A 27390-nucleotide genomic window follows, 5' to 3' on the forward strand; every position below is an offset into this window, starting at 1 on the left:
CCCAGAGCACTAAATGCTGCCAGTTCTTGACATTAAAGCCAGAGTGGTAATCTGGTGACAGCAGCTCAGCACTTGCTTCTCTGAGTATCTATCCAAATAGTAACATCACAAGATCCTTGCATACTTTGTGGGTATGTCCTTCTCCATCTTTTGTCAGTGCAAGTTGGCAACTACAAATCACCAGTCTGATCACACCATATTGTTTTCAGATCAACTCTCACACCACTTCAGCCCCTCCGGACTTGACTTTGAAGCTTAGGGCCATATATAACTTGCATGTTTCTGCCAGGTCACTACATGAAAGGAAACACACCCATGTTGGGTGTCTACACAGATGCATCTTACGGATCTTTAGCTCCATTCTTACTTTGTATTGAATTGGAAGCTGTCAGCCTCTGTGGCTTGTATTTTTTTTAATGCAAAGGGAGATGCAGCAACTTGTCATGGTTTGGAGGACCATAAGATCAAGGGAATGGACATGTTGCTGTACAACACCATGCTGTGTTAATGTCACACCTATAGCATATGCCAACAGCTTACACAGTAAACACAGTACATGTGCTTTCAACGGATAATCACGTGTGAAAGTCAGAGGGAACTAGCCTTTGGTGGAGTCACGGGGTACATTAGTTCGGTGGGGTACTGCAGCAGTCAGTTAAGGGACCCATCTTCAGTGCCTAATAATGTGACAAAGGGAGAGATTGAGTATTGTGGAAGTGACTGTAAGTACAATTAGCAGTTATACATGAATAGGAGAGTTGTTAGTGAGGTGTCCCAAGTGAGGGAGCTGAAAGTGCACCAGACAGAAATAATTGGTAATTTGAGAGAATGAAGTGGGTGACAGTTGTTGAGTGAACTGGTGCATACAGTAATGAGAATTATAGTCTATAAGTCTTGTGGGTTGAATGTGCAGTGACAGAATTTGAATGAGTGGTGGCCCTGTAAGTAAGATTTAGCAGACACAAGATGTTAGCACTTAGAGTCATAGAGATGTACAGCACGGAAACAAACCCTTCGGTCCAACTCGTCCATGCTGACCAGATATCCCAACTCAATCTAGTACCACCTGCCAGCACCTGGGCAATATCTCTCCAAACCCTTCTTATTCATGTACCATCCAGATGCCTCTTAAATGTTGCAATTGTACTAGCCTCCACCACTTCCTCTGGCATCTCATTCCATACACGTACCACCCTCTGTGTGAAAAAATTGCCCTGTAGGTCTCTTTTATATCTTTCCCCTCTCACCCTAAACCTATGCCCTCTAGTTCTGGACTCACTAGAACTAGAACTTTACCCACCCCAGGGAAAAGACTTTGTCTATTTATCCTATCCATACCCGTCACAATTTTATAAACTCTATAAGGCCTCCAATGCTCCAGGGAAAACAGCCCTAGCCTATTCAACCTCTTCCTATAGCTCAAATCCTCCAACCCTGGCAACATGCTTGTAAATCTTTTCTGAAATTGAAGAGACCATTAACCTTCTACTTGCACTACTATATGTTACATTTTACCTGGAACACTGCCCTGAATCCAGGTTGCTATCTTGGAGTAGGCTGGCTAAGTCTGAAGGCAAGCCCTTCTTTGCCAGTCAGCAGGGTGAAACACTGCTGTCCTTTTCCATTGCCCTATCTGTCTGCACCTTCAGGTCCCTACCAGCAAACTGAGGAGGAGCTGACATGCCTTCCTGGGCCATTTCCTTTGGGATATGATACACGGTCGCAGTGTGAAGGGCAGCCCCTGGCAGGCAGTATCTGAAATGTTGCAAATCTGGGTTTTAAATATGGCACCAGCAGCATAAATGTAAACTCTTGGCAGTGGCATCTAAGTATGACTTTTCTGCCACTTGAATCTATGGGATAGGTGCCAAAGATGGCAGTTGCAAAATTAATAAGATCTAGAGTGAAAGATTGTGTAAAAAATATCATGGACCATGGTGGTCTGAATGTGATGTGTTTCACTTGGGGGAAGAAAATACTTTGTCAATAAATGGTAATATTTAGTCAATCGTATCTACAAGTGCTGTGCAGTGATCAGTCCTACCAATAGATAGATACATCTGCAACAAGTGGATTGACAATGGTGAGATCAAATAGACTTTTCCCTCATGTTGCAGCTGATACCGACTGTATCCAAAAGATGTCCTTCAAGGTTTGGTCAGTTCTGTCAATTGTGATACTACTGAGCCACTTTTGAAGTGCTCACCCAAATTACAGTTTTTGCCCTTGCTACTATTTGTGTTTTTTCTAAAGAAGTTCAAACTGAAGGAATATTGATTTATCTGTTGAGGGTGGTGGTTTGTGATAATCAATATGTGGTTTTCTTGTGCATTTTTACATAATACCCTGAGACTACATGGTGTCTAGAATTAATGATGAACACGTCCAGTTCCCTACCTCCTGAATGTAGGGATTTGGCAGTTGATCAGGCCAGTGGCTCACTGAATGAGTCACAGAAATAGGGGAGAGTGCAGTTGGAAATAGCAAGAGGCAGCAAGCCACTCCATACAGGATGAAGGCCAGAGGGATGCAGAGGTGTAGAAATGACAGCCAGGACTCAGACAAGTGGCTCACTGGACAGCACAAGCACAAATCAATACAGACGCCTATTGACCGGTCACACCAGTGATGACAATTGTGACAGAAAAGGTGTGTATGTCCTGGTGGACACAGTTGTTTTACATTAATGCTGTTTCATCTTTGGACCTGTTCTTCTACGTTTCTCTTTGCTCCTCTAATTACCCTTTTAATATGTCTCCATTTTCCTGTAACAATCCTAATGATCTCCTTGGCCTTAATTCTGCCGATTTATTCTTATTGGTTTCACTTTTCATTTGTTTGTTGATCAGGTCAGGGTCATATTTGTTTAATGATAATCCCAAGAAACAACCAGTTAAGTGGGGAGTGCACACTTTCTGGCTGGACAGTGCAGTTTTTCAGGATCTTACCATTCCAGAGCTGGTCTCTGATTGGTCCAAAGTTATAGCATCTTGTATTGTCAACCAAAGCACTCAAGAATCCAGTGATGCTTTCTGTTTGTGACAGTGCTGGATAGCCAAGCAGGAAAAGAAACTAGATGAGTGGGTTTCCATGATTTGAAATTATCATCTTTAAAAAGAAGACAATAAATATTAAGAACACATCCTTTGAAAAAATATAGGGGATAAAACAGATACGTGGATATTGAAGTAGAGATTATAAAAGGAATTAAATATATGCTTTTTATTAAAAAAGGAAGATAATGGAAATATACGTAGCAGTAATTAAAGAAATAGCATACATGATATCTGTCACTTCTGTTGCTGTGAAAACAACAATTTAATTGAAAATGTTGATTTATTTTAAAATGTGTAGACTTATGAAGTTTTGTTTCCCTTTTCATGTTACAGTTCTGGACATTATGTGGGAATGCACTAACACCCAAAAGGGGAATCTTTGGTAAAACTGGTGACCTACAGACCATTCTGTGTTTAGCATGTGCTAAAGATGAAACTACATACTCTGGTGCATTAAATGGCGATATTTACGTCTGGAAAGGGCTAAATTTGGTCCGCACAATTCAGGGAGCTCATGGAGTAAGTAAATCTGATATACAGTACATAGTTTTTTCTCTCTCTCTTATTTTAACATTAATATATTTTATCAATGAGTTTAGTTGTTCTAATCACAAAGTAAATGTTTTATATCTTCATGAACATATCAAAATATTTTTTAACTTTTGAGATTCAAATTATTATGTTTGTCTGCTTCTCCCCACCTACATACGTGAAGTTGTTTGCTGTTCAAAATGTATACAGTGCTGGAGTAGCATGAAACTGCTTCTGCAGATGAGTACAGGATAACTGAATGTCAAGAAAAAGTCCTGTTTGCATGTACTATCACAGTAAGCAATATTCTAAATATTTGACAGCTGAAAATGTGCTTAGTGTAAAAGTAAGGCATGGAAAATTTGAATTTAAATCATTTAGTCTAAAATTAATTCCCTCCATTACTAATTGGTGTATACTTCAGGTATTTTTCTTATTTTTATCTCCTGTAAAAAGACTTGTGTTAACCATTATATATTGAAATTGGAGGGGGTCAATTAACTCAGTTGGCTAATAATGTCAACAACATGCATCCAATCCCTCTTGGCTGAGGTAGTTCTTGGGGCCTACGTTCTTGCTTGCCTCAAAGTTAGTAACTCTCAGTGTAATTTGGATACTCCTTGCCTTTGAGACCATGCAAGAGCAGCCAAAGGAGTTAAGGCAGAAGTTTACATCCGTCTAATTCTTTAGTTTGGGTTTAGCTGTAAAAAGACCTTTTAAAATCACCCATGGTTTGGACATAGCTGAATACCAAGGAATATGCCACTACAACTACTAAAATAATTGATTGAGTCACACCATTTCATTTTAAAATGCATTGATAAAGCAGATTGTATTTCAGTACGAAAATATCTTTCACAAGTGTCAATGTTTGCCTGCAATGCCCAGCATGCCTGCGTGCAATAAGCATCACTCTTAAATGTCTGTCATGCATCAGATGTGAAAAGCTATATTTTGGCCTTTGACCCAGATTGTTGAAAAGGCAGAGAGCCCCTTTGACAAGGTGAATATAGTAGAAGACTTCAGATATCTGAAGTGTTGCCTTACAATAATAAGTGGAATGGAGTATAAAGGAAGAAATAGTGAGAGCCTATGAGAAAACTGCAACTGAAATCAGGAGGGTTATAATCTACATCTCAAGTGAAAAGATTAGATGGGCAAAAGTGGCCTACTTGAGGATTTCATAGCCAAACAGAAATTGCTGGACAAACTCAGCAGGTCTGGCAGTATCTTTGGAGATAGTACTGTTCTGAATTTGGATGGGTCTCCAGCATCTATAGTTCTTTGTTTCATAATGTATTATCAATATTGGTATTTCCTGTCACCATCAACATTCCTTCAAAATTGCTGTTAATATTTTTTTACATACCATTATATTTGTAATAGCATCTAAGTTTTTATGCAGTGTTTGAATTGAATCTTTCTGTTTAGAACACATTCTTATATATTGTTTATTTGTCTTAAAGGCCCATTCTTCAGGCTTTCTGCTGTGCTACAATATGACCATAACGGGTTTATATTTTTTGTGCTCATGCTGGTATTTAATAAGTGTGCATTAATTGTTGATTTACACATTATTGCATTCTTCCACAATAACAACTGCGTGTAATATTCAAATGCAGTGATGGCTTCTTCCAACAAATCTATTTCCACCTTGTCATCTTCATGCACTTACTGAACCTGTAGGCTCCCAATACCAGAAATCATATTGATGGAACCTCAAACTAAGCTATCTGTTATTACTGAATCATCAAAGGTGCCTATGGATACATTTGTCTAAATATTGATGATTTACTATCCAAACTGTTGATATTTTATTATCTTGAGCTGACATGAATGGAGACCTTTGTTTTCCTTGTATACTTTTTTAAAGAAACCCTCCAAACTTGGCTGCCTACAGTGTCACCCTTGAACCTCTATCCAAAGCAATTTAGTGAAAGAAATTATAAATTGATACTGAAAACTTAATTAACATTGTGAGAAGTGCAATTTTGATACCTATACAATTTTCTCTTTCTTTCCCCATTCCATTGAAATTGTGCTTACCAGCCAGTCGATAAACCCATCCCTTACTCTCTCAATCTGTCTCCACTCATTTCACTTGAACTCTAACCATATCCTTCTTTCTGTTCCTTTCTTCCACTCCTTTATTCTCCTTCTTATACACTATTGATCCAATTTGCTCCTTCTTCCCTCTCTTAATCTTCATCCTATTTCTATATCTTTATCTTATTTTTTATTGGCATTTATTGGAAGGGGGATTGAGTTTCAGAGCCACAAGGTCATGCTTCAGCTGTACAAGACCCTGGTAAGGCCGCACCTGGAGTATTGCGTGCAGTTCTGGTCACCACATTATAGGAAGGATGTGGAAGCTTTGGAAAGGGTTCAGAGGAGATTTACTAGGATGTTGCCTGGTATGGAAGGGAGGCCCAATGAGGAAAGGCTGAGGGAACTGAGGCTGTTTTAGTTGGAGAAAAGGTTGAAAGGTGACTTAATCGAGACACATAAGATAATCAGAGGGTTAGATATGGTGGACAGTGAGAGCCTTTTTCCTCAGATGGTGAAGGCTAACACGAGGGGACATATATTTAGGACAGATATTAGCTGTAGTTTCTTCACTCAGAGAGTAGTAGGGGCATAGAACGGCCTGCCTGCAACAGTAGTAGACTCGCCGACGTTAAGGTCATTTAAATGGGCATTGGACATATATATGAATAATAATGGAATGGTGTAGGTTAGATGGGCATCAAACTATTTTCACAGGTTGGCGTAACATTGAGGGCTGAAGGGACTAAGCTGCGCTGTAGCATTATACATTCTGTCGCAATATCCCATAAACATACCCTTGGCAGAGGCAAATTCAGTAAAATAGATTGTTTCATAAGCAATTCTAGCAGCAGGAAGAGAACCCAAGCTTTTAGCTGTAAAAGAGAGGAATGACAGCTTCCATGCCCAGCTTCATGACCCTCTATAACAAAATCCCGGTTTTGTGGCAGTTCGACCCCACCCCTTCATGCTGCTTCCATTATTCCAACCATTTTTAAAAAAACAAGAATTCACAAGCTGTTTACTTTATTGGCTTGGAACAGACTGCTCGCAACCTCCATCTCAACTTCTCTTCATAATAAAACCAGGGCAAAATACACTTCTTAAAACCCTTATATCATCACATCCATTCTTGAGTACATTTGTAAGTCAATCATATGCAAATTGGAACACAATATAATGCAAACTAAAATATCAGTTTGTAAGTATGAGTAAATGTCTGTTCTTTAAAATTAGCATTAATGTCGAATCTCTTTCATAAGTGCAAGCGTTTGTAAGTCGGACGTTCATAAATCGGGGACTTACTGTCGAAGTGCAACCTTTGACTCAGACACCTTATTGAAGTGTAGGGCCTAGAAATGTGGCTGTACCATACTAAAAGATCTTCTTAGCCCTAGGTATGATAGACAAGATGTTCACTATAGCCAGTATTTTTTTTAAGGGGGAAAACACCCGAGTGGTCAGTGACAAGCAGTGCCCTTCACAAAATGGCAATGCTGTGTGATCAAAACAGTGAAGGGGATGGCAGGAATTAAATCAAAATAGAGTTGGAGGAGACACTCCTGTTTATTTTTTTTTAGTGATCTCCATTTATCTTTTTTCTTTTTTCCTTAACCCCCACACTACCGCCTAACTGCGGTAGTGCTTATTTTTTCCCCAGCACCCATGGTGTGTGTGTGCAGGTGTGAGACGCAGTGAAAGACACAAAGTGCACGAATTTTTATTCAATTTCCACCACCAGGAAGATAGGAAAACACCCGAGTGGCCAGTGACAAGCACTGCCCTTCAAACCACAGGGCAATGCTGTGTGATTAAAGCAACTATAGCCAGTATTAACTGCTCATTACTAATTCTCCTAGAAATAGTGGTAGTGAATTATCTTCTTGAATCGCTAAGTTCCTTGGGGTTTTGAGACACCCACAGTTCTACTAAAAATGGAGTTTCAGAATTTTGAGTTGATAAAGTGTGGCACTGGAAAAAGCTTTTTCCAGCTCCACACTTTATCGACTCTGACTTGTCCAGCATCTGCAGTACTCACTATCTCCTAGTTTAAAATTTTGAGCCAGTAACAATGAAGATAATGGTGATATCACTCCTCTAGAATTCACTAGACAGGAAGAAAAGGACAACTAACTCCCAATCCTAGACGTGATGGTATAGAAAACACCGAATGGAGAATTCACCACATAGGTATACAGGAAAGCCACACACACAAACTGAGTGCTAAACTATGAAAGTAACCACCCCAACACACACAAAAGAAGTTGCATTAAGACACTGTTCAAAAGGGCCACAACACACTGCAGTACACCAGAACTGCAAAAAGAGGAAGAAGAACACCTATACAATGTATTCACCAAAAACGGATACCCCCGCAATTTCATCAACAGATGCCTAAGGGAAAGACAACAGAATGAGGACATGCCACAACCCAAAGGACTAGCCACACTACCATACATCAAAAACATTTCTAAACTGACAGCCAGACTACTGCGACCACTAGGACTCATAACAGCACACAAACCAACAGCCACTCTCAGACAACAACTCACCAGGACGAAAGACCCGATACACAGCATGAGCAAAAATATGTAGTGTACAAAATCCCATGAAGGACTGCACAAAACACTACATAGGACAAACAGGAAGACAGCTGACAATCCGCATCCATGAACACCAACTAGCCACGAAACGACATGACCAGCTATCCTTAGTAGCCACACACTCAGATGACAAGCAACATGAGTTCGACTGGGACAACACTACTATTATAGGACAAGCCAAACAGAGAACAGCCAGGGAATTCCTAGAGGCATGGCACTCATCCACAGATTCAATCAATAAGCACATCGACCTGGACCCAATATACTGGCCACTGCAGCGGACAGCTGGAACTGACAACCAGAAGCGGCAGATACAAATCACTATAAATGCTGGAGGAAACATCACAGAAGCGCTTCACAAGACGCTCCGAAGCACTGAGGATGTCACCTAGACGGGACGAAACGTCTGCAACACAAATTCCCAGCTCGGCAAACAGAACCACAACAAGATGGACATTGCTTTGCTCGTTCAGCTGTAAAATTGATGTTCGTGTTACCACGCATGTTTCTGAACTCATTATTGACAATAGAAGGGTATTTGCCAGCTGATTATTTTGTGACTCAAACATTGTAAATTTTCTTCAGGAGAGAAGAAGTTCAAAATGGATTCATTTTCTGCTAACGACTCATTCCTTGGTTGATAAAAATCCCCTTTATCTATTTTAAGAATATTGGTCAGATTTTTTCATGTTCAAGATGTGATAATTTGAAATATATGTTTGGTTTGTACTTGAAATAATTTTAATCTTTCATCTTTTCTTGATTCAATTCTAAATTAATTTAATGTAGTTCCCTTTGAATGGTATCAATACCTTCTTGCTTTGGATTTCCACCATTTTGTCTAACACTTACCCCTCGATTTTGCTGGACTTGTAAAGACTCACCTGACTTTTTAAAATTGTCAGATGTGACTCTGATTCAGAAGTTACGCACCCATTTCTGAGTCACTGTTTTTGCTGATAGCGGAGCCTCCCGATGGCTCAATCACTTTTTTCTGAGGTTGCTTTCCACATGATTCCTGAGCCTGTATTCCAGCATTTACTTATGGGCATAATTTCAGCTCTTGTGCAGACAATTAGATTCACTAAGCTGTAATTGCCCTCCACTTTTCTGAAACCCTAATTTCCAAGCTGCTCAGAACTGTAATTGGTTTGCAGGGTGATTTCTGAGTCCTAGCACTTCCTAACAATGTAATCAGCAATCTTTTGTTGCTGTTATCAGCCCTCAATCACCCAGGACTTTTTTTAGTTCTAACTGTGCAAAATAAGCAAATTACATCACTTTCCTGCTTGGTGCCTCTTTCTCTGTGTCTCTCCTAGAGGCCTTCTCTGTCACAGGAATCACTTTTTGTGTGGTGCCATGTTGGTGCTGTGATTTTCTTGCTGCAACATCCATGTGGTTGCCCTCTGGTCCAAAATGGCTGACTCTTCAGCTTTGGAGAGAAAGCTAGAACAGTTGCATGCATTGGCTGAGAGGCTGCAATGCTCTGTGCATGGGCAGAAACATTCAACCTGCCATGAAATGGAGTCCTTAGTTTCCACCCATGAGTAAGTTATATCAGGTTGATAATGGTGTTCAGTCTTAGGATGTTGCCTTGAAAAGTGAGATTTTGAGCATTTAAGTTTTTCTGAAAAAATCAAAATAAATTGATGACTGAGTCCATGAACTATTATTTCAAGCAAGCATTTGATAATTATTTAGTATAACTTATGTTACTGGCAATCCAGAGGTCTTGAGTAATGATTTGAAAATATGATTCCAAGTCCAGGGAGTCCAAAACTAAAGGGCATTTAAGGTGAGAGTGGAAAGATTTAAAAGGCACCTAAGCGGCAACTGTTTCATTCAGTGGGTGAGTATGTATGGAATGAGCTACCAGAGGAAGTGTACATTTCTATGACTCTAATTACAGCATTTAAAAGGCAGCTGGATGGGTACATGATTAGGAAGAATTTAGAGGGATATGAGCCAAATGCTGGCAAATGGGACATTTGGACTGTCTGGTCAGCATGGATGAGCTGGACTGAAGGATCTGTTTCCGTGCTATACACCTCTATGACTAATTAAATAAATTTGTTAGCATTTCCAAAGAAATTGATAAGCTTATAAAAACAGTTTCGTACTTTTTCTGTTAGCTGACTGTCAAAATTTCATACTTTAAACTCTTTGCTGTAAGAAATTGTTTAAAAAAATCATTGAGTAATCATAAATAACAAACAGAGTAGGAATATGTGAGTCATTTTTTGGTTTGCAGGCTTTTCTTAAGGGGTACGACAACAATTGATGCTTGGCCCCAGCTCTTCATAGTCCATAACAATGATTTGGATATGGGGATTAAATATAATATTTACAAGTTTGCAGATGTGGATATGAGCATTGTGAGGAAGACACATGTTTCAATGAAATTCTGAGAAGTTAAATAAGTTGGCACTATCCATTTGGTAGGAAAAATGGTGAGAAACTGAAGACTGTTGAACTTCAAAGTGACTGGGTGTCCTTGTTCATCAGTCTTTGAAATTTCACGTGGAAGTATAGCAAGCAATTAAGAATCCAAATACTATGATGGCCTTTATGTCAAAAACATTTCCATGTAGAAGTAAAGATATGGAACCACAGGAAATAGATGAGATACTAAATGACTATTCCGCGTCAGTGAACTGTGGAGAAGGATATGGAAGCTAGATAACATGGGGAAATTAACAAGTGATATCTTGAAACATGTCCATATTACAGTAGAGATTCCGAACATCTTAAAATAATAATGGTGGCTAAATTTTACGACCTGACCAGGTTTATCCCAGAACTTTGTGGGAAGCTCAGGAAGAGATTCCTGGGCTCCTTGCTGAGGCATTTGTATCGTTGATAGCCTAGGTGAAATATTGGAAGACTGGAGGTTGGCTAATGTGGTGTCATTATTTAAGAAAGGTGATAAGGAAAAGTCCGGGAACTATAGGTTGATAAGCCTGACGTCAGTGGTGAGTCAGTTGTTGGAGAGGATTCTGAGGGACAAAATTTACATGCATTTAGAAAGTGACTGATTAGGGAGAGTCAACATGGCTTTGTGTGTGGGAAATAGTGTCTCACTAACTTGATTGAGTTTTTTGAAGAAATGACAAAGAAGATTGATGAAGGGAGAGCAGTAGATGTTGTTTACATGAACTTCAGCAAGATGTTCGACAAGGTTCCACATAGTTGACAGTTAGTAAGGTTAGATCGCATGGAATCCAGGATGGGTTAGCCAACTGGATATAAAATTGGCTTGAAGGTAGGAGACAGAGGGTGGTGATGAAGGATTGTTTTTCCAGACTGGAGCAGTGTGATCTGATGGTATGCTGCAAACACTAATACTGGGTCCGCAACTTTACATGATTTACTTAAATGATTTGGATGTGAATAAAGGAGGTATGTTTAGTAAGTTTGCGGATGACCCCAGAATAGGTGATATAGTGGATAGTGAAAAACGTTGCCTCAGAGTACAATGGGACCTTCATCAGATGGATCGATGGGCCAAGGAGTGGCAGATAGAGTTTAATTAAGACAAAAGTGAGGTGTTATGTTTTGGTAAGGTTTATTGGGGCAGGACCAATACACTTAATGGGTAGGGTCTTGGGGAATTTTGCTGAGCAAAGGAACCTAGGGGTGCAGGTACATAGTTCCTTGAAAGTGGAGTCATAGCTAGTCAAAGTGGTGAAGAAGGCATTTGGCACACTTGCCTTCATTGGTCAGTGCATTGAGTATATGAGTTGGGATGTCATATTGTGACTGTAAAGCACATAGGTCACTTTTAGAATACCATGTACAATTCTAGTCTCCTTGCTACAAGAAAGATGTTAAACTTGAAAGGATTACGAAAAGATTTACAAGGATGTTGCCAGGATTGGAAGGTTTGAGCTATAGGGAGAGATTGAATAGACTGGAGTTATTTTTTCCCTGGAGCGTTGGAGTCTGAAGAGTGACCTTTATAGAGGTTTATAAAATCATGAGGGGCATGGATAGGGTGAAAAGCCAAGTTCCTTTTCCCAGGGTAGGGGAGTTTAAACCTATGCCCTCCATTTTTGAGGTGAGAGGAGAAAAAGTTAAATAGGATCTGAAGGATAACTTTCTTACACAGAGGGTGGTGTATGTATGGATGATATGGTGGAGACTGGTACAGTTACAACATTTAAAAGGCATCTGGATGGGTACATGAATAGAAAGGGTTTAGAAGGATGTGGGTCAAAATCTGGCAATTTGGACTAATCAATTTAGGATGTCTGGTCGGCTTGGATGAGTTGGACCGAAGAGTGTATTTCTCTGCGGTATGACTCTTTGACTCTATGTCTTATTGCAATTATATAAATCCTGAGGCCATATCTGGAATAAGGTGTGCAGTTTTGGTCTCCTTATTTAAGGAAAATTATATTTGCCATAGAGGATTCAACAAAGTAATTCCTGGTTTCTGAGGCATTGACTGATGAAGAAAGATTAAATAGATTTCATTAAATATTAATTAAATTAGCCTATATTCTCTGGGGTTTAAAAAATTAAAGATGATCTCATTCAAAGTGAATGCGGAAGGACAGTTCACCTGGCTGGAAACTGGGAAGTTTGGGGGAGGTGTTCTAGTGTCTGGGAACATAGTCACAAAATGAGGAAGCTATTTGTGACTGACAGCAGGATGAAGTTATTCACTCAGAGAATTATGTATTTTTAGAATTCTGTGCTCCTGACAGAAGAACAATCATTTGGTACATTCAGAATTCAGCTTGATGGAATTCTAAATGTTAAGAAGTACAGAGATATAAGAATGGGGCAGGAAAATACAATAGCATCAAAGTGAAAGATCAACCATGATCTAATTAAATGACAGGGAGCTCGATGGGCTGAATAGTCTACTTTGTTTTTCTGTTTATACTATATTCTTTTACTAGGCAACTAATGTTTTAACTATAGAAAGTGACATCTCCCTTGTGTACCTATCATCATCTCAGTCTCCAGAGAATTGTAGTCCTTTTAGCAACTTGTTCAGTGTAATCCATAACTTCTAATCTGATCTAGTATTTGCATTTTTCCAAATAATAATATTGAGTCAAGTAGCTTTCCTTGGCTTTTGAAAATTTGTTAAATCCAACAAAGCAGGGAAGAAGCTCCAATGATTCTTCACCCTTGGATACATCAGAATGAATCTCCTAGAATCCTTAAATGGCTTTTGCTTAAACTAAATACTGTCCCACATCTGACTGTGGTGGTCATAAACTCAAGCAGCCTTTTCTTCCTTTTCTTCTGGTGGTAACGGTATCAAGGCTGCATCCGTCTTCGACTCCGAGGTTTCCTTGATGAAAGACGGAGGAGAAGAACCCATGATTTCTGACAGCCTTTCTGGCTGTTCTAATGGATCAGGTATGTTTTTCTCCTGGCCTGTTTGCACAGTAGCAGCTTTCAGGTGATCTGCATGTTTGTTCAGGACTGCATCATCTATCCAAACTTTATATTTCACAGGACCTGACCTCGTGTCAATCTCGCCTCATATCCATGCTGGGCCATTTCTGTAGTTCCAGCACCAACTTCATCCCTAAAGTAAACTCTTTCTCTTTCTCTCTCTCTCGCTCTCTCTCTCTCTCTCTCTCTCTCTCACTTTGAGGAAGTTTGTGGCTGGCATTGGAGTTCCAGATGCTGTTTCAACCTCCCTACCAAGGTCCAGAGTCTTCTCCTTTTCAGCAACTCTGCTGGGGCTATCCCTGTAGTTGTGTGAGAGATGGTCTGATAATCAAACAGGAATCGGGCAATTTGGTATCGGGTGGAGCTGTTGGCTCTTTCTTTAAGCCTGCTTTGAATGTTTGGACTACTCTTTCTGCCAGACCTTTGGACAATGAATGCCATTCAACTTCAGGAAATACTTGAATTCCCTGCTGGTAAATGATGTATCTTTGTCCTTGACCAATGCTCTGGGAGTCCCTGGGCATCTTTGTACAATGAATGATGCTCACAGTTTTTCATTGAACTTCACTGAGTTTGCCGAATGAACTTTATGCACAGCTAACCACTTTGGGCATCCAGAATAACCAGGAACATTGAGCCCATGAAAGGACTGTACGGTAACATAAATCTAGGGTTTACCCGGTCACGCCCACAAATGTGTGGGTGCTGCTGGTGGTAATTTTTGTTCTTGCTGGCACTCTGGCCACTGAATCACCATAGTTGCCAATCCTGTCCACCAAATGTAACTTCTTGCTGACATCTTGAAGGGTTTTAATATCTGGTGCCTCAGGGAAGCTTCTCATAAACGAAAATGTTGTGGGTTCACAACCAGTCAGAAAATTACTCATTGGGGCAGATGAAAAGCAATGTCACTTGCCAGGAAAAAATATTGCATTCTTTTCACATACTGGGCCCAGTCGTTGATGGCAAGATCAGACAAGTCAAGCTTCCCAAATAATGGCTTGATGCTAGAAATGCTTACCCCAGTTCAAAGACAACTATTGCAAGCAAATTTTCTTAAGGCATGTACAATTTTCTCTAAATTGAAATAACTGCACAGAGACTCATCCCCAAAGAGATGGCACTTTCCAGAATAAACTGGTTAAAATCCTATCCACTTTAAGAGCTAACTTATGTTTTACTCGCTACGTATAATTCAAGTAACATTTTCCATCTGTCCTGCTACCCTTAACGTGTGCATTAATATCTACGTTGTGCATTAAACAGTTTATTTTTGCAACATATGAAGTTTAGTGTCTAGTAATCAGATACAAGCAATGGTTAAGAATTAAAATGCAATGTTACCTCCTTGAATACAGGAGAAGAAGGGACACCTGGGGACAGATTGAATTGCTTCATGCCCCTCCTGCTGTATAAAGCTCATTGACAAGCAACAGAAGATAGGTCTGAGTGCCTATCCATTGACCAGTGAGTGTCTGTTGGACTTATCTTACAAAGACAATGGCTTTTCCCAGGAGTAAGTTGCGTGCATACACGCTGGAGCCATGACAGCACTGAATTTGGATGGACTTCTCCACTTTTTCAGCAAGGCTGTGCTTGGCTCAGACATCTCTAAAAAATGTTTTCTTGCTCTCCGGCAGGTTTATTTCAGTTTTAACTAGAGGTCAGTCTTCAGCATATGTCTGGTTTTAGCCGTCCCTATATAGTCTTCCTGTTCTGGACCTCGGCTTTCATATTTTCCAACAGCTGCTGACACGTGTCTGTGATGTGAACATGAATGGGGAGCCACTGAGATCATGGTCTCTGTGCTGGTGGAGGGTGAGGGTGAGTGATTGATGATCGTAGTGTTCTGTCTCATCACCCTCAGAGGTAGAGTTGAACCTTGCAGCCTGCCTCTTCTGTTTCTCTTGACTGCAAGGGTTTGTACTGGAGAACATAAAGACTTTTTCTTACTTGGATAATTGAAATCCTGGGCTCTCCATCAATGCAGGATGGTCTACCTTCCTCCCCATGGTCCCAGGTTCGATTCCAGCCTCAGGCGACTGCCTGTGTGGAGTTTGCACATTCTCCCAGTGTCTGCGTGGGTTTCCTCCTGGTGCTCCGGTTTCCACACACAATCCAAAGATGTGCAGGTCAGGTGAATTGGCCATGCCAAATTGCCCATAGTATTAGGTGCATTAGTCAGAGGGAAATGGGACTAGGTGGGTTACTCTTCGATGGGTCGGTGTGGACTTGTTAGGCTGAAGGGCCTGTTTCCACACTGTAGGGAATCTAATCTAATTCCGCAACTACCTGTTCTGTACAAATCAATATTCTGATGTCTAGGAGACCTCTAACTATTTACAACCGCTTGCTAGTGTTATGAGATTTTTTTTCCAACAGGCAGAAAGAAGAATTGCGTACCACCCCAGCAGGTGCATAACTGCTTTGTGTGTGTATGTTCATGCTTTCCCTATTATGTCCTTCACCCATGAAGTGTCTGCAACTACTATACCTTCATATATTAATTGGCTGCCACACATGCACTCCATGTGAATACTGAGATATACAACCCAAATTTTTGTTTAGCATTTCTCTACATTTGTGCACTTGCATTGCTTAATGCAATTATGTGTATCACTTCGTAGTGAGTATACAGTGCCACTTAATCTAAAAAACCACAGGAGGCATTTAAAATGTTTCCACTACTGGACCCAGTATTGCTTTTGGACTCCACAGCTACTAATCCTGCTGCCATCTTTATCTAGACTGCCTTGGTTTGGAGGGATAGCCTTCTGCTGGGAAACATGACCTTCCGCTGTAATAACTGCACAGAGGCCAGTGTTCCGTCATCAAGTCATCTTTATTTACAGGGGAGTCCTTGACACTGATCCAGCTTCCCCCAGAGTGAATGCAATATCTGATAGCCCTGTTCTTTTTTTTTCCTGTTTTTATTATTTTATTAAACAATTACAAAACAGTTTATAAGAAACAGTTAACATTTACAGCTGTATACAACAGCAATTTTACAAGGGAGAGGAGCAGCAAAGCCAGGCCCCAAACCCTACTGTTCACCCAGTTTACAGGGAGATGAGGACAAACCTCAAATCCCAGTTCCACATATAAAAGACAGCGACAATGACATTGTACATGCGACAATACTGTTACATACAAAAGTGCAGACAATACAGACCCAGCAAGCCCCCGTCCCTCCCACCTTCTGATCACTCTAAGGCAGCCTGCCCCGACACACCTTCCAGGTCTCGGTCCACCCCATGCCTCTTCCAGTTCTCGGTCCGCCCTGACACACCTTTCAACCACATCTAGGGCACCCTGACCCAGTACCCACCCGGGGTGATATAGTCCTGTTCTTATTTGTCAGCCAGCGCTTCTTGATTGGGTTATTAATCTGGTCCATTAGGGAACTGCTAGTCCACGAGGTCCACCTGACTGCCCTTGTTACAATCACTGAACCCAGAAAAGCATGCTGGAGAACCTGCAAGAAGACTTTGGCTGAACTGAAGGGCCTCTTCTCAGAACCAGTTTGCAAAAATTTGGTAGGGTCACATCAGGTGATTCAGATCAACTTATGCAGATGGAAGTAACAGGCATTTCAGGGATCCAGAGCACAATTCAGAAGAATAGATGAACAACAGTTCCACTCAGAAAAAAACCCTCAAAATTTGACAGACCAATGTTACCAGATGGCAGGAAGAAGTGGATGCTGTTGAAATATGTGAGGCAAGGTGGGGCTGACCACTTCCTGCTATACCCCCACACATTGGTTGAACTGAAGGGCCTTTTATCAGCATTCAGACTGTTGACTATGGCCTTCAGTTTTGAATAGTTATTTGGCTAGTTGCCATGTGATCGTGACTGGTCAACCATCTGCTGACAAACTGAAGTAAGACACAGTTCTGGTTCCACCATCAGAACCCCTAACGTAGAGTCATTGAGATGTACAGCACAAAACAGACCCTTCGGTCCAACCCGTCCATGCTGACTAGATAAGCTAAATGAATCTATCCCATTTGTCAGCACTTGGCCCATATCCCTCTTAAATCCTTCCTATTCATATAACTGTCCAGATGCGTTTTAAATGGTGAAATTGTGATACTAGAATAAAATTTCACCTATTGCCTCCAAGCATAAACACCTTCTTAGTAAAATAATCTAAGCCCTCCTTTGATCAGCAGACAAGGGGACTGCAGTGATAGTTTGGCGCACTGATCTCTACAATGCTGAAGCTAGGCACTAACTCACGGACACCTCTTCCTACTGCCCCCTCGAATATGACCTCACCTCCCATCACCAAACCATCATCTCTCAGACCAGACACAACCCCATCACCTCAGGGATCTTCCATCTACAGCCTCCAGCCCCCAGAACCTCGCACCACCCAGCCCTACATCTTACCCAAAATTCACAAACTTGACTGACCCATTGTCTCTGCTTGCTCCTGCTACACGAAACTTATGTCCCGATATCTTTACACTGTCCTGTCCCCCTTAGTCCAGGAACTTCTCATATACATTCGGGCCACCACCCATGTACTCCACCTCCAACATGAGTTAGAGTCATAGAGTCATAGAGATGTACAGAATGGAAACAGATCCTTGCCGTCCATGCCGACCAGATATCCCAACCTAATCTAGTCCCACCTGCCAGCAACCGGCCCATATCCCTCCAAGCCCTTCCTACTCATATACCCATCTAACTGCCTCTTAAATGTTACAATTGTACCAGCCTCCACCACTTCCTCTGGCAGCTCATTCCATACATGTACCACTCTCTGCGTGAAAAAGTTGCCCCATAGGTCTCTTTTATATCTTTCCCCTCCCACCCTAAACCTATACCCTCTAGTTCTGGACTCCCCAACCCCAGGGAAAAGACTTTGCCTATTTACACGATCCATGCCCCTCATAATTTTGTAAACCTCTATAAGGTCACCTTGCAGCCTCCGACGCTCCAGGAAAACAGCCCCAGCCTGTTCAGCCTCTCCCTATAGCTCAAATCCTCCAACCCTGGCAACATCCTTGTAAATCTTTTCGGAACCCTTTCAGGTTTCACAACATCTTTCCAATAGGAAGGAAACCAGAATTGCATGCAATATTCCAACAGTGGCCTAACCAATGTCCTATACAGCCGCAACATAACCTCCCAACTCCTGTACTCAATACTCTGACCAATAAAGGAATGTATACCAAATGCCTTCTTCACTATCCTATCTACCTGCAACTCCACTTTCAAGGAGCTATGAACCTGCACTCCAAGGTCTCTTTGTTCAGCAACACTCCCTAGGACTTTACCATTAAGTGTATAAGTCCTGCTAAGATTTGCTTTCCCAAAATACAGCACCTCGCATTTATCTGAATTAAACTCCATCTGCCACTTCTCAGCCCATTGGCCCATCTGGTCAAGATCCTGTTGTGATCTGAGGTAACCCTCTTCGTTGTCCACTACACTTCCAATTTTGGTGTCATCTGCAAACTTACTAACTGTACCTCTTGTGCTCACATCCAAATCATTTATGTAAATGACAAAAAGTAGAGGACCCATCACCGATCCTTGTGGCACTCCACTGGTCACAAACCTCCAGTCTGAAAAACAACCCTCCACCACCACCCTCTGTCTTCTACCTTTGAGCCAGTTCTGTATCCAAATGGGTAGTTCTCCCTGTCTTCCTGAGATCTAACCTTGCTAATCAGTCTCCCATGGGGAACCTTGTCAAATGCCTTACTGAAGTCCATATAGATCACATCTACCACTCTGCCCTCATCAATCCTCTTTGTTACTGCCTCAAAAATCTCAATCAAGTCTGTGAGACATGATTTCCCATGCACAAAGCCGTGTTAACTATCCCTAATCAGTCCTTGCCTTTCCAAATACATGTACATCCTGTCCCTCAGGATTACCTCCAACAACTTGCCCACCACCGAAGTCAGGCTCACTGGTATATAATTTCCTGGCTTGTCCTTACCAGCCTTCTTAAACAGTGGCATCACGTTAGACAACCTCCAGTCTTGCGGCACCTCACCTGTGACTATCGATGATACAAATATCTTAGCAAGAGGTCCAGCAATCACTTTTCTAGCTTCCCACAGAGTTCTAGGGCACAACTGATCAGGTCCTGGGGATTTATTCACTTTAATGTGTTTCAAGACATCCAGCACTTCCTCCTCTGTAATCTGGACATTTTGCAAGATGTCACCATCTATTTCCCTACAGTCTATATCTTCCATATCCTTTTCCACAGTAAATATTCATGTAAAATACTCATTTAGTATCTCCCTCATTTTCTGCGGCTCCACACAAAGGCCACCTTGCTGACCTTTTGTCCTTAATGTATTTGTAAAAACTCTTTGGATTCTCCTTAATTCTATTTGCCAAAGCTATCTCATGTCCCCTTTTTTGCCCTCCTGATTTCCCTCTTAATTATACCCCTACTGCCTTTATACTCTTCTAAGGATTCACTCGATCTATCCTGTCTATACCTTATATATGCTTCCTTCTTTTTCTTAACTAAACCCTCAATTTCTTTAGTCATCCAGCATTCCCTATACTTACCAGCCTTTCCTTTCACTCTAACAGGAATATACTTTCTCTGGATTCTCGTTATCTCATTTTTGAAGACTTTCCATTTTCCAGTTGTCCATTTACCTGCGAACCTCTGCCCCCAATCAGCTTTCGAAAGTTCTTGCCTAATACTGTCAAAATTGGATTTTCTCCAGTTTAGAACTTCAACTTTTAGATGTGGTCTATCCTTTTCCATCATTGTTTTAAATCTACTGGCCCCAAAGTGCTCCCCCACTGACACCTCAGTCACCTGCTCTGCCTTTTTTCCCAAGAGTAAGTCAAGTTTTGCACCTTCTGTAGTAGGTACATCCATGTACTGAATCGGAAAATTGTCTTGTACACACTTAACAAATTTCTCTCCATCTAAATCCTTAACACTATGGCAGTGCCAGTCTTTCCCTTACCAAAACCACCCTATTTTTGTTACAGATAGCTCAGATCCTGGATATATTTCCTGGAATATCCTCCCTCAGCATAGCTGTAATGCTATCCTTTATCAAAAATGCCACACACCCCTCCTCTCTTGCCTCCCTATCTCTCCTTCCTGTAGCATTTGTATCCTGGAACATTAAGCTGCCAGTCCTGCCCATCCCTGAGCCATGTTTCTGTAATTGTTATGATATCCTAGTCCCATGTTCCTAACCATGCCCTGAGTTCATCTGCCTTCCGTGTTAGGCCCCTTTTTCCGTTTCCTTAGCCCCCAATACCTTTCTTCAGCATGGACATCCAATCCCAGTACACATCCATCTGCCATGGCAAAGGCCTCCAAATCCTCCGTTTCTTCCTCTTCTGCCAACCCAACCAGTACCCCTCTGCAGACACCCATTCAATTGGTGGAACTGGTCCTCACCCTCAACAGCTTCTCATTCGAATCCTCCCACTTCCTTCAAATCAAAGGGGTAGCTCTGGGCACCTGCATAGGCCCTAGTTATGACGGCCTCTTCATCGGATACATGGAACAATCCATCTTCCGCAGTTACACTGGCACCCTTCCCCACCTTTTCCTCTGCTACATTGATGACTGTTTCAGTGCCACCCCGTGTTCCCATGAGGAGGTCGAACAGTTCATCAGCAATACATTCCACCCTGTCCTCAGGTTCACCTGGACAATCTCAGACACCTCCCTCCCCTTCCTGGACCTCTCCGTCTCCATCTCCAGCCACCTACTTAACACGGACCTCTACTTCAAATCCACCGACCTCACAACTACCTGAACTACACCTCCAACTACCCCCATCCTATAAAAACGTGATCCCTTACTCCGAATTCCTCTGCCTCTGTCGTATCTGCTCCTAGGAGGAGCAATTCCACTCCAGCACATCCTAGATAGCCTTCTATTTTAAGGGCTGCAATTTCGCCTCCCACGTGGTCAGCAAGCCCTCCAGCGTATCTCTCCTATTTCCTGCACCTCTGCCCTTGAACCCAACCCCTCCATCCACAATAAGGGTAGAAACCCCTTGGTCCTCACCTTCCACCTCACCAATCTCCGGATACTGTGCATCATTCTCCATCATTTCCGCCACTTACAATCAGATTCCACCTCCAAAGATATATTTCCCATCCCAACCCTATCAGCATTCCCCAGAGACCATTCCTTCCACGACTTCCTCGTTAAATCACCTCCACCCATCCCACTTTCCACCCCCAGCACCTTCCCTTGCCACGCACGAGGTGTAAAACCTGCAGCTACCACTCCACCAATGTCCAAGGCCTGAAAGGATCTTTTCACGTTTGGCAGAGATTTTCCTACACATCCACCCATGTCATCTACTGTGTCCGTTGCTCTTGATGTGGTCTCCTCTACATCAGGGAGACAGAACGACAACTCGCAGATCATTTCAGGGAACACCTCTGAGACACACACCAATAGCCCCACCGCCATGTGGCTGACCATGTCAACTCCCTCTCCCATTCCAAGGGCATGCAAGTCCTGAGCCTCCAAGTCCTGCTCCACCAAATCCAAGCCACTCAACACCTGGAGGAAGAATGCCTCATCTTCGGCCTTGGTACCCTTCAACCATACAGCATCAACGTTGATTTCAACAGTTTCCTCATCTCCCCTCCCCCCACCTCATCCCAGAACCAACCCTCCAACTTGGCACCGCCCTCTTGAACTGTCCTGCCTGCCCATCTTCTTTTCCATCTATCTGCTCCACCCTCCCCTCCAAGCTATCACCATAATCCCCCACCTCCATCTACCTATTACCTTCCCCGCTACCTTACCCACATCCCTTCAACATTCCTGATGAAGGGCTTATGCCTGAAACATCGACTCTCCTGCTCCTCGGATGTTGCCTGACCTGCAGTGCTGTTCCAGCGGCACACTTTTTGACTGATCTCCAGCATCTCCAGTCCTCACTTTCTTCTTTGATCTCTAGCAATCAAGTACCCAGATTTTGAAATGGATCACATGACTCCATCTCTATTTTCCCTAAATTTAAAAGTACTGTCCCAAAATATAGTAATCTTATGAACCTCATAATAATCTGGACTAGCAAGATTGGACCAGTAATGTTGATTATGTCTGGCTTGCATTTTGCAAAACAGAAATTTTGAATTTTACTGCATCTTTTGTAATATTTAAATTGAAATGTTTTGCAATGTGATTTTAGAAATTGTATGAATGAAATGTATTTCTGAGCAAATAAAAATGTATCTCCTGATCTCCAGCAATGTGACTGACTCTTGGTTGTTCTGAAATGCCTAACAAGTCACGCATTTGATCTCCAGAAAATGGCTGACTGCTAACTTTTCAAAGGCCTTTCGGAATGGGCTTTGCCAGTGATACACATCCTGTGAATAGACTATTTTAATCAAACAGCCTTTATCTTGGTTTATTTGTTGATATTAGAAAATAAACCAAAGATTACCTACAGAGAAGATATTGGTGTTGATATTTAATTTAAAAACTGCTCTCTTCTAAACGATTTATAAACGTTTAAAGATTTTCATTTATATAAAAATGTGATGATGAGCACCTGAGCATTTTGAGCTAATTTTTCTACTTTGTCATTTATGTTTTGAAAAACCTGTGAAAGTTAGCAAATTCACTAACATAACACTAAATTTTTCAGTTTTCCTGTAGTTCAGAAATTGGTATGTCATCGTCCATTCAATTTAAAATAAGTTATGATGGATTGTTTCAAAGCAACAACAAAAGATAGAAACAGGTTACTGATGGAGATAGGTGTAGTAAGACATTTATCAGAATGTATTAGCAGCTAATTTATCGGAAATGGAGCCTGGCTGGTGCCAAACATAAAGGAGAACTTAGAGTGCTATGGCAGTTTGCATTCTGTTTTCCTAGCTTCAAGAGCATGCTACTCATGGAAATGCTGACAGACTACAATCATCTTAGTCTTACTGGAACTCTATTTGCCCTGACTACAGAACTTCCTCTGTTACTGAACACAACTGCTTTCAGTGTTCATAAAATCCTAGAAACATTATCTCCATATCTGGCACAGTCTGCCCATTCCACTAACCTGTCCATGCTTGATTAAAATATTTCTCAGTCTTCTTTATTTTGCTAAACCCTCTACTTTTGTGTCATTAGAAAATCATCTATGGGTCCAGATCAGCTACATACAGTAAGATTGCAAAGTCAGGAGGAAAGGATCAAGGGTGAAGGTGAAAGTGACAAAAGAGGAGGTGATAAGTAATAAGTGAGTAGTAGAAAAGGAGTAGAGGAGATTGAGGATAGACTGAACAGACGAGAGAAGGCAGGGTGTAAAACAGTGAAAGGAGGTAAACAAAAAGAGAGAAGCAAGAGCAAGAGGTGCTCAAGAAAGAGATGTCATACAATGGACTGCATCAATGCTTGAGAAGTTCTCTGTGCAAGTGGTGAAGTGATACCAACAACTAAAAAATCACCAATACTGGTAATTTGGAGAGTTAAGGAAATTCAAATCTGTGCCAGTTGAGGGGAGGGCTGACGATGCTGTAGAGGTGGTGCTGGAGTTAAACCATTGAATAACCAATTGTGAGTGGACAATATGTGGCAATGTGGAAAAGGGTTGTTTATTGGGAATCACAGGTGGGAAAAAATAAAAAGAAAATGGAGTATGAGTTGCTTCTGAGGTGGAGCTGCAAGTGGTATGTAATTTGTGAAAAAGGGAGCAACCATTTGTAGGTAGGTTGGAGATGCAACCAACAGTGAATGAATAAGAATTTTTACAGAGAGACAGAAGAGGATGTGCAATGAGTCCAACCAAGACATACTGCTCACAAGAGTGGTATGTTCATTTCATTTGCTCTACTGAGGAGAGGATTTGATCTGGGGAGGTGTAAATAATAGACAGACTCTTATAGGCTATAAAATGCATTGTGAAATGGGCCCATTTCCAGGTAATAACCTGCACTTGTTAGCAGGAAGTGGGGATTGCAGATGCTGGACGTTAGAGAGGGCTTATGCCTGAAACATCAATTCTCCTGCTCCTCGTCTGCTTCCTGACGTGCTGTGCTTTCCCAGCACCACATCTTTTGACTCTGCACTTGTTAGCAATATACCAGTAGCCTCTTAATTGGTCATCTGTTTGTTTGCCATCCAACTGTGGACCACAGGCAAAGTCCGGATGCTGAAGATCCAATAAGGACTTCCACTCAGCCTTGAAAGGAGTGCTGAATGCTGCTGCTGTAGGTGAGGGACTTGAGAGTATCCCTATCTTGGGAACCCTTTGAAAAGATATTTGCTTTTTACATTTAAAATATTCCTACTGCTGATTGATCACCCCTAATCATTGTGGCTCTGTTCATGGTAAGGAGACAGTAGTTTTTATGGAGAGAATTTGTACATGAGGGACCCTCTGACAATTTGCTGATAAACCAACTCCAAAAATCTGCCATCAGGTTATCTGCATGCTGTTAGAAGGATTTGACTGGCATCTCCAATCTATCCACAGTTGGGTGCTTAATTATTCAACTAGGAGAAACTGAGGGCTGCAGATGCTGGAGTATCAGAGTCGAGAGTGTAGTGCTGGAAAAACAGCAGGTCAGGCAACATCCAAGGAACAGGAGAGTTGACATTTCGGGCATAAGCCCTTCACCAGGAATGAGGCTTGAGAGCCAAGGGGGTAGAGAGATAAATGGGAAGAGGGGTAGGGTTGGGGGGAAAGGAAGCTGAGAGTGCGATAGGTAGATAAAGGCGGGAAGAATGGTGATAGGTCGGAGAGGGTGGAGTGGATAGGTGGGAAGGAGGATGTATTGGTAGGACAGGCCAAGAGGGCAGTGGCATGTTGGAAGGTTGAATCTGGGATAAGGTGGGGTGAGGAGGGGAAATGAAAACACTGGTGAAATCCATATTGATCGCGTGTGGTTGGAGGGTCCCAAGGCAGAAGATGGGGCTTTCTCCCTCCAGGCCTCCCTCCAGGGTTTGGTGATGGAGGAGGCCCAGCACCTGCCTGTCCTTGGCAGAGAGTTTGGCTACGAGACGGTAGGGTTGCTTCGTGCATGTGTCCCGGAGATGTTCTCTGAAGCGTTCTGCAAGTAGGTGTCCTGTCTCCCAAATGTAGAGGAGACCGCATCAGGACAATGGATATAGTAAATGACGTGTGGAAGCGCAGGGAAATCTCTAATGTTTGTGGGTCCTTTGGGTCCTTGGACAGAAGTAAGGTGGGAGGCATGGGCAGAGAGAGTCATGGAATAAATGGTCTTTATGGAATGCATATAGGAGTGGGGAGGGAAATATATCTCTGGTGGAGGGGTCCGTTTGTAGATGGCGGAAATGGCGGAGGATGACGTGATGGGGTAGAAGGTGAGGACCAGGGGGGTTCTATCCTTGTTGCAGTTGGAAGAATGGGGTTCGAGATGGTGGTCAGGGAATTGGATGAGGTGCACTGCAGGGCATCATCGATCATGTAGGAGGGGAAATTGCAGTCTTTGAAGAAGGTGGCCATCTGGTGTGTTCTGTAGTGGAATTGCCCTCCTGGGAGTAGAAGAGGCAGAGTCGGAGGAATTGCAAATAAGGGATAGCAGGGGGCAGGGTGGGAGGTGGTGGAGTCCAGGTAGCTGTGGGTGTCAGTTTGTAGAAGATGTCCATATTCAGTCGGTCACTGTTGATGGAGAGATCCAGGAAGAGAAGGGAGGTGTCCAAGATGGTCCAGGTGAACTTAAGGTTTGGGTTGAATGTGGTGGTGAAATTAATGAATTGTTCAACCTCATTGATTAGATTAGATTGAATTCCCTACAGACCATTTGCCCCAACAAGTCCACACTGACCCTCTGAAGAGTAACCCACTCAGACCCATTTCCCTCTGACTGATTCACCAAACACTATGGGCAATTTAGCACGGTCAATTCACCTGATCTACACATCTTTGGACTGTGGGAGGAAATCGGAATGGAAGCACGAGATGGCGCTGGGACAGTCATCAATGCAGCGGAGGAAAAGTTGGGGAATTGTGCTGGTGTAGACTGTCCCATGTACCTGATGAAGAGACAGGCATAGCTGAGGCCCATGCGGGTGCCCATGGCTACCCTTTGGTCTGGAGGAAGTGGGAGGATTCAAAGGAGAAATTATTGAGCGTGAGGACCAGTTCAGCCAAACAAATGAGGTTGTCAGTGAAAGGGTACTGGTAGGGATGCCGGGAGAGGATGAAACGGAGGCCTTAGAGGCCTTCATCATGGCAGATAGAGGTGTATAGGGACTGGATGTCCATGGTGAAGATGAGGCATTGGGGGCCAGGGAAATGAACGCCATGGAGGAGTGGAAGGCATGGGTGGTGTCCTGACCATAGGTGGGGAGTTCCTGGGCCAGCCAGATAGGACAATATCAAGGTATGTGGAGATGTGTTTAGTGGGGCAGGAGCCCCCCGGGATGATAGGTCGGCCAGGGTAATCAGGTTTGTGAATCTTAGATGAGAGGTGGAGCCAGATGGTGTGGGTTCTGGACAATGAGGTTAGAAGCTGTGGGTGGGAGATCGGCTGAGGTGATTAGGTTGTGTATGGTTGAGGAGATGATGGTTTGGTAATGGGAGGTGAGGTCATCATCAACTGGGCAGTAGGAGGAGGTGTCAGCAAGTTGGAACTTGGCTTCAGCGGTGTAGAGATCAGTGAGCCAAACTACCACTGCACCCTCCCCTTTGTCTTCTGGTTTCATGGTGAGGTTGGGGTTGGGGCGGAGGGAGTGGAGGGCTACGTGTTGCGAAGGTGAGAAGGGCCATCTGGTGTGTTCTGTGGTGGAAATG

The 27390-nt window shown here is 42.4% G+C and overlaps 1 protein-coding gene across 4 annotated transcripts in view; it reads left to right on the forward strand.

Moving 5' to 3' along the window:
- LOC140483036 (echinoderm microtubule-associated protein-like 6) overlaps positions 1-27390 on the forward strand; it is a 544931-nt gene that overhangs the window by 65846 nt on the left and 451695 nt on the right. For 3 of the 4 annotated variants that reach the window (XM_072580923.1, XM_072580924.1, XM_072580926.1), the window contains one exon: positions 3390-3575. The exons of the other annotated variant lie outside the window; for it this stretch is intronic. In XM_072580923.1, coding sequence (XP_072437024.1) covers positions 3390-3575 — 186 coding nt within the window. The remainder of the gene's footprint in view (positions 1-3389; positions 3576-27390) is intronic. 4 annotated transcript variants of the gene reach the window in all.

This window comes from Chiloscyllium punctatum, chromosome 11 (genome assembly GCF_047496795.1).
Source record: "Chiloscyllium punctatum isolate Juve2018m chromosome 11, sChiPun1.3, whole genome shotgun sequence".
Taxonomy (NCBI): Eukaryota; Metazoa; Chordata; class Chondrichthyes; order Orectolobiformes; family Hemiscylliidae; genus Chiloscyllium; species Chiloscyllium punctatum.